Source organism: Neocloeon triangulifer, unplaced genomic scaffold, assembly GCF_031216515.1.
Source record: "Neocloeon triangulifer isolate White Clay Creek 2 clone unplaced genomic scaffold, ASM3121651v1 ptg000017l, whole genome shotgun sequence".
Taxonomy (NCBI): domain Eukaryota; kingdom Metazoa; phylum Arthropoda; class Insecta; order Ephemeroptera; family Baetidae; genus Neocloeon; species Neocloeon triangulifer.
The window spans coordinates 3,790,021-3,803,098 of NW_026775559.1; the positions used below are offsets into that span (position 1 = coordinate 3,790,021).

General features: G+C 37.3%; 1 protein-coding gene across 2 annotated transcripts in view; it reads left to right on the forward strand.

Moving 5' to 3' along the window:
• LOC132203251 (steroid receptor seven-up, isoforms B/C) overlaps positions 1-13,078 on the forward strand; it is a 50,585-nt gene that overhangs the window by 14,832 nt on the left and 22,675 nt on the right. For both annotated transcript variants that reach the window (XM_059630888.1, XM_059630889.1), the window contains one exon: positions 3,770-4,300. In XM_059630888.1, the coding sequence (XP_059486871.1) occupies positions 3,770-4,300 (531 nt within the window). The remainder of the gene's footprint in view (positions 1-3,769; positions 4,301-13,078) is intronic.

Here is a 13,078-nt window from a genome sequence, read left to right on the forward strand (position 1 = left end):
TCAAACCATTGATAAGGTCAGTGTTTTTTTTTTTCAGTAAAATATTTCTTTCATATTTCTTGCTCGAAGTTTTGTTAGGCTAACACCATTAGGTAAATTAGGAAATTTTTCATTATGCTTACGGAAAAAATGAGGGCACGATTTGAAATTGCGAATTCCTTGTATCTGTAGCATAACCACCAATGTCTGCGAACGAGATCGTATATTTCTTTTCAGCCATAACCCTTAAGGTTGCTCCCAAACTCAACATGAGAAACGAAAGAATAAAAGTCGATTCGCCGCAGTCATATTTCACACATGAGAACGTTCCTGCGCATATTATTAATAAATTTTAAAAGCTCACTCACGGTCTCCAAACATAATGGACCGCCGCTAAATTTTTTTCCTCGAACCAAAACCACCGCCAAAAGCAATACTATTTGAACCGGCGACCTTTCACCGAAAATTCCTTTCACTCTTTGACATCTGCGGTCGCTCACCCAATTGCACAAAATTAAATAGATGCAGCACTAATGTTTTTATAAAAAACGGTTAAAGCACAAATCGGCTCATTAATATTACTTATCTCTTGGGCACAAGACGAACTTAACGGTGCTACTCAAAGTGACATCAGCTTATGGAGCTCCTCCGCGCAGGATTGTTTACCAACACGGCAACTTTCATATTTCACCCGTGCGCGCGGGAATGAAAATAATAATAGCGAGCCACATTCCAACTCTATAATTCTTCTCTCGCTCGAGTGCTGGCTGGCGGAAGAATTATATATCAATTGCCCCGTTGCTGTGCTGCATCTCTCCAAGATTTATTCTTTCTCACATGAGAGCACTGTATACGAAAGATAGCTAAAGACTCGCCCATGAAGCGTTGATTTTACACTTTGGAATTTCTCCGTGCTGTACTGGCCGCGTATATAGTAACGAGAGGAGCGGTTTTATTGCAAATTAATGTTGAATTAGAAAGCAGAAAATTAATTGTTGAGTCTGAGGATGAGGTGTCTGTCGGACGACGGAATTTATTGCAAATTAATGCTCATGGAAATGGGTTAGGATGTACTTGACCTTCTTAAAAAAGAGATCACCTTACAATTAAGAGCTAAGAAAATTTGTGTACAAAAATTATTTTATTATTTTTCATCAATGAAAGACAATATAATTATAAGCTTTAAATGAAATAGTTGAAGTGAAATAATGTCATTGTGAAAATACATAAAGTTTCAGAATTAAACTGTTTGCGTTTGCCAGATAATCAAAAGTATAAGGTATTAGTTAAAATTAAGAGAAAATAATTAATTTTTAATTTTTTCATTTCACTGGATGGGGGGAAATTCAAAATTGGCTATATATTTTTTTAACTAAAAAATCTGTCGAAATAATAATATTATTTAATTTAAAAAATATAAATTTTTTTCTCACTCATTTAATTTAAATGCTGTGCGCAATTAAATAGATAGAGCTTTTCTAATTTTGAGAACCCGCAATTAAAATAAAACAGTTGCTCAAAAGCCTAGTTCTATTTTTAGAGGAAATTGCACGTTTTATCCAAAATTTGCTCCCTAGTGTGGGAACGCCTGTCGACAACAACATCAGTTATGTGTGAGCTCTAGAGGATCATTAAACGTGTGGAAATTCACACCACGAGCCGCTTTTCGACAGCAAACCTAACGTAGCGCGAGGGCGTTGTGGAATTATTGTAACAGAAACGAGTGCAACCGTGGCTTATTGGGAAGATCCATGCATGTAGCGGCGTGACTGGGTCGAAACGAATTCTGGCGCTGCCGCATTAGGAGCGATTATCAGCTCGCGGAATGACCCAAATGACTATGGCTGGGTGCTGGCTGGTGGTTCGCCGGCGCCAATTTGTCATAACAAGCTGCGTCTCACAGCAGGCGAAACAACGAGGCTGGCGTAAAAAATGATGCCGGCCGAAAAAACATGACTCGCGAATCTTATCTCTCGCGTCGGCGCTCATTCCAGATGAAAAATTGCAGAAAGTTTCCGCGAAGCAAATGTTCCTTTTTGACACAATGGAAACAGACAGAGTATTGGCAAGTAGAGGGTTTCAAAATATCGTGCAGCCTTAAGTGACTTTCAAACTTTCTTCAAAAGTGATGAGAGGAAAATTGATTTTTGCAGCTTGGAAGAATATTAATTAGTTTTGAAACTGACAAAATTTGTTAAAAAATAATAATGTAAAAATAAATCGGGACGTTTCAAAATTTCCTCAACTTTGTACGTTTTAAATGTTTCAATTGAAGTTATTCCTATCTAGTCTCTACCTAAAAAGCAAATTTATTTGACCATCATATAAGGTTTTATGAACTAGCCAGAACACAAAATAGCATGAATCTAAAATCAGCTTCCTGTCTTTTAAATATTTTGAAAAAATAGTACAACCAAAACAACAAAAATTGTTGCCGAGCTATTTTTAGATTTACAATTTACACCATCACCAAAGTGTGTTGTCAATTATCAGTATAAAAAATACACCTCACACGTGCTTAGCGTGTCTATTTTTGTTTAACTTTCGAATCAGATCAAACAGTCCAGCGGTGCCATCAAATTTCCAGCTGGGGCACAATTGTGATTCGGAGGCTGGCTGCGCTTGCTTTTATCACGCACAGCGAGGGTCAGTGACTCCGAGCTAGAGCGCGGCTTTTTGCAACGAGAGCTGCCGTGCACGCCGGGATGTGCATCACCCATTTCCAAATCTATTTTCGTTCCGAAAAAGTTTATTTCGGTTCTGCGCGGCGGTTCGTTGACCGCGGCCGCTTTGGTGACGGAAAAACTGCGGAAAATGCTGTATGAGAATATATTTCCTTTGTGTCCGTTTGCCAAGCTTTGTCGCGGAATATACTTTAGTTAGATAGGGTTCACCACATGTTAAGGTCGCGGGTGTCAACAACCGCTATTAACTTACAAACAGAAATGAGTTTAGTGCTCAATTCATAGTTTCAAATACCACATTAGCAACAGAAAATGTTAAAACTAAATATTTATCTTTGAAAAATGCACATGAAATTTGAAAAAATTGCTTTTTTAATAAAAAAAAAATTAGAATTTTTTTAACGAGGACCAAGCCCGTTTGTTTTCTTTGATTCCCTGATCATCTTCTTGAGGGCCAATTTCTTCAATCTAATTATATTTTTTAATAATAATTTGAAATTCTAGTACTAATATTCGTTTTTAAAGAAATCAGTTTTTTCTTGGCTTAATTTAATTAAGCAGTTAAACTTCTTATAAAAAAATTATCATTACAAAAACATGCATCCACACAAAATCTAAAACTTATTATTAAGGCATTAGGAGTTTCTGGATTTAAACATTTTTCTATTAACCTCTAAACTCATTTTGATCCTATTCTTTAGTAATGAACGTAATAAATTAATCTTATAATAGTAATGTCTTAACACTCGTTACTAGATAATTACATTTTGAAGTTAATAATTTTAAATTTAATATACTGTTCAAATAATTTATTGTAAGCAGCTTGTCTACAGCTAAAATAATTTCATATATATCTAGGTTTCAAAACATTACTGTTGAAATTATTATCCAAACCAACGCATAAAGTTAATTCACAAATTATTAACTGACGCATTTATTTTATTTTATAAAATAAAAATTTGTAAAATATGAAAATGTAACAAAATTAATTAATTTTTATTGAATATTATGAGGAAAATTTTTAATTTTTAATAACGGACTTTTTATTATAGAATAAAAAATAATAAAAAATTTGACGTTGATTGTTATTTTGTTTTGTGTTGTAGCTGTTCAACGGGGCAGGGTGCCGCCGTCGCAGCCGTCAGGGTTTCCAAGCCAACTGGCCATCACGAACGGCGACCCTATGAACGGACACTCGTACCTCTCGAGCTACATCTCGTTGCTGCTGCGCGCCGAGCCGTACCCGACGTCGCGCTACGGCCAGTGCATGCAGCCCAACAATATCATGGGCATCGACAATATTTGCGAACTGGCGGCGCGGCTGCTCTTCTCGGCGGTCGAGTGGGCCAGGAACATCCCCTTTTTCCCTGACCTGCAGGTGACCGACCAGGTGGCCCTTTTGAGGCTTGTGTGGAGCGAACTGTTTGTTCTGAACGCGTCCCAGTGCTCCATGCCCCTGCACGTGGCGCCCCTGCTGGCGGCGGCCGGTCTGCACGCGTCGCCGATGGCCGCCGACAGGGTGGTCGCCTTCATGGACCACATCCGCATCTTCCAGGAGCAAGTCGAGAAACTCAAGGCACTGCACGTCGACTCGGCCGAGTACAGCTGCCTCAAAGCCATCGTCCTCTTCACCACAGGTAGGGCACCCTGATTTTTTTTATTAAGATTTTTATCATTATCTGGAAAAAAATTTAAAGAAAATAAGAAATTTAATTTAATTTTAATTTTATTAGTTTAAGTTGAAGAAAGGGTTTAGGCAAAAAGGAAAATATTTTTTGTTCAAATCAGCACAAAAATTTCACTTTGTTTATTTGGCATTGGCAGTGAGATGATAATTTTTTAAATTCATTTGAGATAATTAAGTTTCATTTTGAACGCACATTGAATTTAGGCACCATTATTCTTCAAGTTATATCTTAATTTAATTTTCTATAAAATTATTAGAGTGAATTAATAATCAATGTGTCCATTTCACCAGTTCTTTTATCAGATTCCAGTCTGACACATCCACTTTAATTTATTTTACAAAATTAATTAAAGATTTGCATTTCCTTCTAGAATAATTACATCAACAAAAATGAAAACAGGAATTTTTTAATATTTTTTATGAACGTTCTTGACAGTCTGAACGGTGCACTTCGTTCTACAAGAATTTGCACAAAGCGAGCCAATTACCCTTTCATATTGATGCACCCGTTCTAAATACGGGCACTCCAATCTGCATTAGAAAAGTCTCTGACCGCGAGAGCTCAAAATATTTGTCCCACAGCCGGAGACTCAGAAAGATCAAAGGTTGCAGTGTCTCCATTCTTTTCACTTTCATTTCCATTAACATGAATGGACGTTTTACAAGAGAGACACGGTGAGTTTCTTTCTTTAGATATTTTCCCTCCGCCGGCAGCAGACTTTTTGCATCACACTCTTCAATATCTGCCATTTTAATCAGCAGCTGACACGGTTCTCAAAAAGAATTGAAACCTCTCTTTCAATTTAGAATTAAAAGAAGAAAAAAATGAAATAACGTCTTTTACATCAATTTGTAATCGAACACAGCAAATTGCACTGCGAAACTTCTTGCTATTCGGCGCACGCTTGGCCGGACAGGTGTTATTTCCAGGAAAGAGTTTTTCAACTCGTCTCATTGTTGTGCTGCTGGAAGATGCTGCTCTCGAGACGTCATTCTCCTCTCGGTCTTGTTTTGATGCGCAAAGATTTATGGAAAATTTCCTGCCGTCTCTTCGGCTATAAAACAACGTGCTCTGTGTATTGATAGCGAAACAAAAGAGAGCGAGCTGCCGCCGCTTGTGTGCTTATATTGATCAAAAACAGGCACATTAAAGCTGAAATAAATCACGTCGCGTCTCTTTCTTGTCTGTGTAATTTATGCTGCGCGCTTCATCCACTCGCTTATTCTTTTTGTTTTCGCGCGCAAAAAAAAATCAAAACAGGCGGCAAATAGTATTGTTATATCAGAGCAAGCATCACTCATAAGCGATAGTTTGGCTGTAATTAATTTATGACCTTGTATTATTATTGCCAAAGTGAAATCGTAAATTTTTATATACTATTCATATTCATATTGTACCTGTGAGAAACTCTCGTAAATCTCCGTTGAGGAGATGTAAAAAATTAAAAACTCCCCAGCCTTGGGAGATTTATTAGGGGATTAAAGCCGTTTATAAAAAGTTAAGTACGAAAGACGAAGAGTCACCTTTTGTATGTGTATGATTGTTACTTCCCCTCTCCTTCATATTCAGAGTGAGCGAAACGGCCTTTTTAATCTCGCGTCTCAATCAATATAAATACACGGAGAAGAAGCAACGGGTTGGGTGCATGAATGGACTCCATATTCATTACTGGAGCACTTTGCCGCGGGTGGTTTCTCGGCGAAAAAAAAATGTGCGCGCACGCTGCCGAGAGAATGAATGGAGAAGAGGAACGTAATTATTATTTCGTTGCAAACACAATGACCGCCGCGGCGTGGAATCAATAAATCACGTTGTAATTTAATTTTAGGCTGCAAAGCGCACAGCATATTTGAGATGTGGGCAGGGGTGGGTGGACCTGGCAAGGAGAGAATTCTATCCGCACGAAGGAGAAATTTACTCCTTTGTTTTACCGGCAGGTCGGGTAACAATCGGAATTCAAGACATCAATTAGCCAATCATGGAGAAATAAATTGAAATTTAAAAATTTCATAATTAAAATTTCATGGTTATGAAATTTTATGTCCTTAGATGAAAAAGTAAAAAAAGAGAGAAATTAAAACTTTCAGGCCCAGATTTTAGTTGAAAGACATCAATAAAGGAAAAAATTATGCAGCATTTTAAATTGTTAAATAGAAAATATTATATGTCTGTTTTAAAAATATGATGGCGCTAGTTTCAAGGAATACTTTCAGACCTTTTTAATACTCGTCCGTTTTTTCCATTGTGACAAATAAATTTAATGGAAATTTAATTTCGATTATTCATTTGAATCGTTTTCCCTTTGACAAAAAAGCCACCAGCACCAAAACCTCGAGTCATGACTCTATACTCATTGTCCGCGCATTGTTGTATTCCGCCGCAATATCTCTCTCTCTCTCCCAACTTTTTTGCCCTTGATAAACCGCGAGAGAGTAATACTTTAGCTCGTCTCTTACATACACAGAGAAAAGTACAGTTGACTTCGGTAATGGGACGAGCAGCATTCAGCAGGTATTGTTCGTCCGCCGAGATGGCCGCAGGGGCCTGAGATGAGCCTCTCTCGCGAGAGAGTTTTATCTCGGCCAAGGTGTATATGCGCCTTCACAAATATACATACTATTTTCTATACGCGAATGAACCAAACAAAGGCGTTGGTCCCATAGCCGCGCGAACAAACGCCCAAATCCAGCCACGACTCTCGCTGGCTCACTCAGCACATCTCATCCCGAAATACAATGAAAATGCAACAACCGATGTAATTTAATAATTCGTGATGGGTTTTCACTTATTCTTTTCAACGCGCGCGCACGTCTGCGGGCTCTGGGCGTAGGAGACTTTTGTACTTTGCCCATACGACTGCTCCAAAAGCGCCATTCACTCAAGAGAAAGAAAGAAAATTTTGGATTAAGTCAATGTGCTCTTCTAAATATACATTTATTTTAAATGAGATTAATAATTATTTCTTTAAATTGGTTCCAAAAATATAGGCAAAAAATAACATAGTAATTTGCATTTTAAACAAAGTATAATTATAATCTGATGACGTTTTTTCTTTATTTGCAATTAACGTTTTTTATTATTAAAATTTGAACTTTGAATAATTTTACTAGTATTTTTAACGTTGCAAAAATATATAAAAATATTATTTTACATGAGAAATTAATTAGTTTAAAAAAATGCCAGCGATTTTTTATGATTATTTTGAGATAGAATTTTTAACTAAGATTAAAAAGATAAATGTATGAGTCAAGCAGGCATGAACCAGGCATGAACTAATCGTAATGAAATGTATTATAAAATAAGATTTTACATGCAAATTATGAACCTGATAAATATCTCTCCTGCAGGGAAATCTGAGGGAAAAATTGAATTAATTTATGATAAATTCTTCCCTTAAATTTTAACTGATTCAGCTAACTTTTATATCTCACAAGCACTGCCTAACAAAATTGTTTACGCTGGCGAAACGTGCAAATATTTTGCATTTTACCACCCTGGTCGGTTTAAATTAAATAAATTCTCGCAGAACCGCTCCCCCGCCAATAACACAAACATCTCCGCATATAAATCACAATGATAAATTAGACAAGTTCATTTTTTTTTCGACGATGAAATGCACGCGCCGTGGCGGCAAAAGGGTATGCAATCAGCCATGCATGTGCGATTGATAATAAACAAAAGCGGCGGCAGCACCCCGTTCACTCGGCCAGAACGGTAAATGTGCGACTAAACAAATCGGCACGATTTTCATGCTCACCCCGCAGGAACTAAACTGGTGCAGCCGAAATATATCGTGCGAGCTGCGTGCGCTAATTAATGCGGCGGTCGGCGTGGGAATCTGGAGTGAAATCATCCGAAAATCAAATTGCTCTCCGGCAATTAAAACGAAATGTAATAATCTGAATGGGATGGTTGCAGGGGCTGCACAGAGATCCTCCATCCGTGACCCTTTCTCAGTCAGTGCTGACCAAAATGCACGAGAGAGTGATTGCCCAGAAACACGCGATATATTGTGAGCGATGCTCCCACTCGGCCGCACGTTGCTTTTCAATAATCATATAATAAAATAGATTCCGAGAGAGGCGAGTTTTTCTTTCTTGAGTCACGTCTTTTCACTGCTCGATCCTCCCATTTTTCACTCGGTGCTGTTATTTTTCGGCTCCAAATTGGCTTTCGATTAGTGTGTGGCGGCGCTTTCCGTGCAGCCGAAGATGGATAGAGTGAAGGGCAAATTGGCCCGAGAAATAATAACGTGATGCTCCTGCAAACACATTCCGAAAAGCGAAATGCTGATTCTGTAGAGACGAGGAGTGAGAATAAAGTCATAAAAATTTATGTCTTGCAGAAAATTATATACACAGGTGAGCCGAAGTAAAAATTAGAATGTATTTCTTGAAGAATAGTAAAAAAATCGGAAATTTTTACTATTTAAAGATGTATAAAATTTATCATAATGTTAAAAGTTGTCGTTTACATAAAAGAAATATGAGGTAACTTAAAAAGTACTTTTGCGTAAGATTTGGTTTCATGCAGTTTCATTTTTGATCTTAATTAAATATTGTCAACCTGTAAGAATATTAAAGAAGAAAAAAATTAAAACTTATTTGCAATATAATTTCATAATAAGAGATCAATTAAATATCATTAAAAATAATTAGAAAAGCGCTTTTTATGAAAAAAAAATCCTAGAAGTTGGCTGAAATTAAATATATTATTTTATTCTCGAATGTTACAGTTTGAAAATATCCGTTGTTAGAATAATCTTTGGAGGCATTAATTAAAAGTAAAAGAATCAAATTTAGATTTCACCAGTCTTTTAATTCAGTTCAAAGAAGTGATAATGCAAAAAAAAATCTCTTTGAATCAGGTTGGTTAATCAAGACTGACTGAACAGAAAGAGCTTGTTTTTTTTTTTCATTTCTAAACGTCAATTGATTCAGTCACGCTTTTGCGACTTTTGTCACGTCTATGGGCTAACAACGAAAACGATAATCAAGGCGCGCAGACGTCGGTCGGCAAATGAACCGCGAGCGACTATTCACACAACGCCGCCCCACACCGACCAAATTACATATTTAACATTATTGTGAAGGCGATTGAATAGAAATAAATTAATGAATGATGCCTCACGGTGAACGATGCGATGACTCTGCATCCAAGCACACGCCCACCGAGAAAGACTACAATTATTATTAAAAGTAAACAGCTGGTCTCCGCCGTCTTTTGAATGCGGAAGAAACGAGCATTGTCCAACATTTGTGAACGGTCAATATTCGGGCCGCCGATCTGAATGTTAAAAATGAGATGCGCTTTCCTTTTGTCAAAAAAAGGCCTTTGTATAAGTTCGGCGCGGTCACATCAGAAAAACGCATTTATTTCCAATTTTTGAGCAGGAAAAATGTTGAAAATATCCATAACGTTTCTCTGTGACTTTTGACGTGGCTGAATAAACACAATTATGTATACGAAAATGCTAACGGAAAATTGATACGTTTCCCAGGTGTGGCGCGAGTCAATAAAAAATTGCGTCGGAGAGCGAAAAAGACGCGACCGGCTGCTGCTTCACACAAGATTTGTGCACACGCCTATTTCATGAAAAGAAATTATAAAATTGCTTGTTTGAGCGTGACCAATTTTGTTATTGCCATAAATTTTGTCTGATGACTCCATTAGCAATGAATTTATTTTCATTGTTACTTAAAAATCAAATTTTAAATTTTCTAGATCCTATTGAATTAAACTAATTTTTTTACAAACGCAATTATTTCTTATTGTTTCACAGAAGGTGGCAAAGTATGGTCTAGATGGCTAAAATTCGTAAACGTCAAAAAATTCTCTTTTATTACAATATAAGGCTTGTAACTTTGAAATATTTTCTTTACAGCGTTCAATTTGAAAATTCATATGAAAATCTCAAAACGCTATCCTTTTTTTTCAAATAATTTTATTAAATTTAAGATGATTGAAAAAAGTTCTTATCACAAATCAGGAGCTTCAAATATAATTTATGATTTTCTTTTGCAAAAGAGCACATCAGGTTGCGGCGTGAAATTGAAAAATAAACAAAGTCTAGCCGCACATATCCTTGTAAATGTCATTATATATTTGTTTAAAGGGGCAATAATCCACTCTCGGCGCAAAGCAAAGCCGCTCTCGGGAGTAACACGTGGTGCAGATGTGATGTATGGGCGGAAAGTGACACAAAATCGCATCCCCCTCCTCTCTCTCACACTTCGTCTTTCGCCCCCTCGGCGGCCAATATAATAATTTTTTATGCCATCACACATGCAGCCAAAGCATCCCTTGGTGCACCCCCTTCATTATACATAGGAGGAGGAGAGAGGGTGGTTATTCTGCGGCTGCCCGCAAACCCTGTTCTTTCTAACGCTGCTGTGACTCATTTCATCCCCCGGCGCATAAATTAATCGGCCGGCAGGGCAAAACTGACTCTTGCTGCAAGTCGGGTCCGTCCATCCGTCAGTCAGTTTTAAATATAAAATAACAATAACAAACCTTCTCACAGCCATAAAGCCTTATCTGCGCACGCTCTTGTTTCCTTTTTGTTTTTATTCATATATGTTGCTCTTTGTGTCTGTTATAAGCCAGCGCGTCCACTTCTGATTATGATTGTAAACTCACGAAGGGGTTGATATTTAATTAAATTCTTGGTTTACGATCTCGTTGGCAGAATTATAAGATTTTTACATCTACTGATGAAATTTAAACGACCTAAGCAACATGGAACAGAACTGGGGATATATTGGATCATTATAAGTTTTCATGACTGAAGTGTAAATAATATTCTTTGATTATCGTTTAAATAAATTTTTGCACAAAATCAAGATAAGTAGCTTTTAATATAATATCTACAATTTTTTTAAAATAAAAATTAGCATAATGATTTTAATTATTTAAATAAATATTGGTTTTAAAATGTTTCTAAAACCTGTGTTAATAAATGAATATTTACATTGTATTTAACTTTTATTAAATATAGAAGTAAATTTGTCACTTTCTATTCTATATCGCCATATTATGCTTCACACATATGCGGAGCATTTTACACAATTGCCGCCACAATTGCAGCTGTTGTAATAATATCACACCAAAGTATTATTTGCTGCCATTCCGCTTTACGGCCGTCAATATAATATCGCGAGAAGCAGCTTTTTTGCGCCCCTTTTTCTGACCATCAGAGAGGAGTGATTTTTTGACTCATTGCCCGATATTGAATGTTTCCCTCTCTCCCTCTCTCTTCCATTGCATGCACGCGTACGATTATTATACATATTTCATCGGTGACGGGGCTTTTATTGAAATCCCCCGACGCGAGTATAAAAAACAAAATCCAGCCGGCGACTTTTGTGCGCATTTTGTGATTTATCGCGACGAACTTCTGCCCAGGATTCGGTCATGGGTGACCTTTGGCAAAGAGCACACGACCTTTCGCTTGGCCCGGCTCCTGCTGAACTGTGCGCACGGAACACCACCCCGTTAAGCTTTTTAAGGGAGGGTTGTTTCACGCGCCAATTAACATCGGGTAAGTACAAGAGAATGCGGCAGTTTCGCCGCTTTTTGCTGCGCTGCACTCAAACACAAAGAGAATTGCTAAAGAACTACTTTTATAACAATGGCCCTTCAAAGAGCAAACATTCTTCAAATGAATAATAGAATATTTGTTAAGAGAGTGAAAAAAAAGGCTCGCCGTGAATGACGAGAGTCCCCTCTAATCAAACACGTGATATGCACCTTTAGTTCTTCCTCTTTTTTATATATGTAATGCAAGTTGAGAAACTGAGCAAATTCAGAGGCGAAGAAACTCTATTGAACAAAGATTTTCATCCTTTTGACATTCGATTAATCTTTGAAATTTAAGGATGATCACGATTATTGGGAATATAATTTACAAAAAAATTATTGGATTTACAAAAAAAAATAATATAATTGCTAGAGTTGAGGTTTGGTGGATGGCAGAACAAATGATTTTGGACAATTTTCCCAAAAGATAATTAGTAAAAATAACAAAAAATAAAAAATAATCCGATTATAAACAAGCAATAAAATTTTTATTTTGTTTTGAATATTTCTTTATTTTAATGGATCCACGTTAATTAATAAATATTAAATTTGTTAAATTTAAAATTTATTCACACAAATGTCACATTCCGTTAAATTTAAAAGAGGAATAATTTAAAACTGTAACAAAGATAAATCCCAGCAAATAACAAACCACTCTTTGACTCACAAAAAGTGCCCTTCGAAAACCTAATCAAACGCCACGCACCTCTCTATCCAAACAACAGCACCCTTTAGGAAAAAAACCACCGCCTGTCACAAAATCAATTTTGCTCGCTTTAATTAGAGCGGCGGGCTGAAAGGACGAAAATAAAAAGTAGCCCCGGCGCACATCGGCAAACACTTCACCCCTGACACCGAACAAAGCCGGCGCGCGTCTCATTAGGAATGTGTGTCGTCGCCGCCGCGACCAACATGACGTGTCACATTGTTTGAATTTAAAATTGTTTAATCCTCCCCCTCGGCTGATAACCCTGCGGCCGAGAGGGTTGAGCGTGGGCTGCTCTCTCGAGCTGATGCGATTACGCGTCTTGCGAAACAATGGAGAATAAATACTCGCGCGCGCCGCCTTACTTAAACAAACAGATAAAACATTTTGTTGCGGCGGGCCAGCGGTGGAAATTGTACCAAGAGAGAGGCACAATGGCGAGC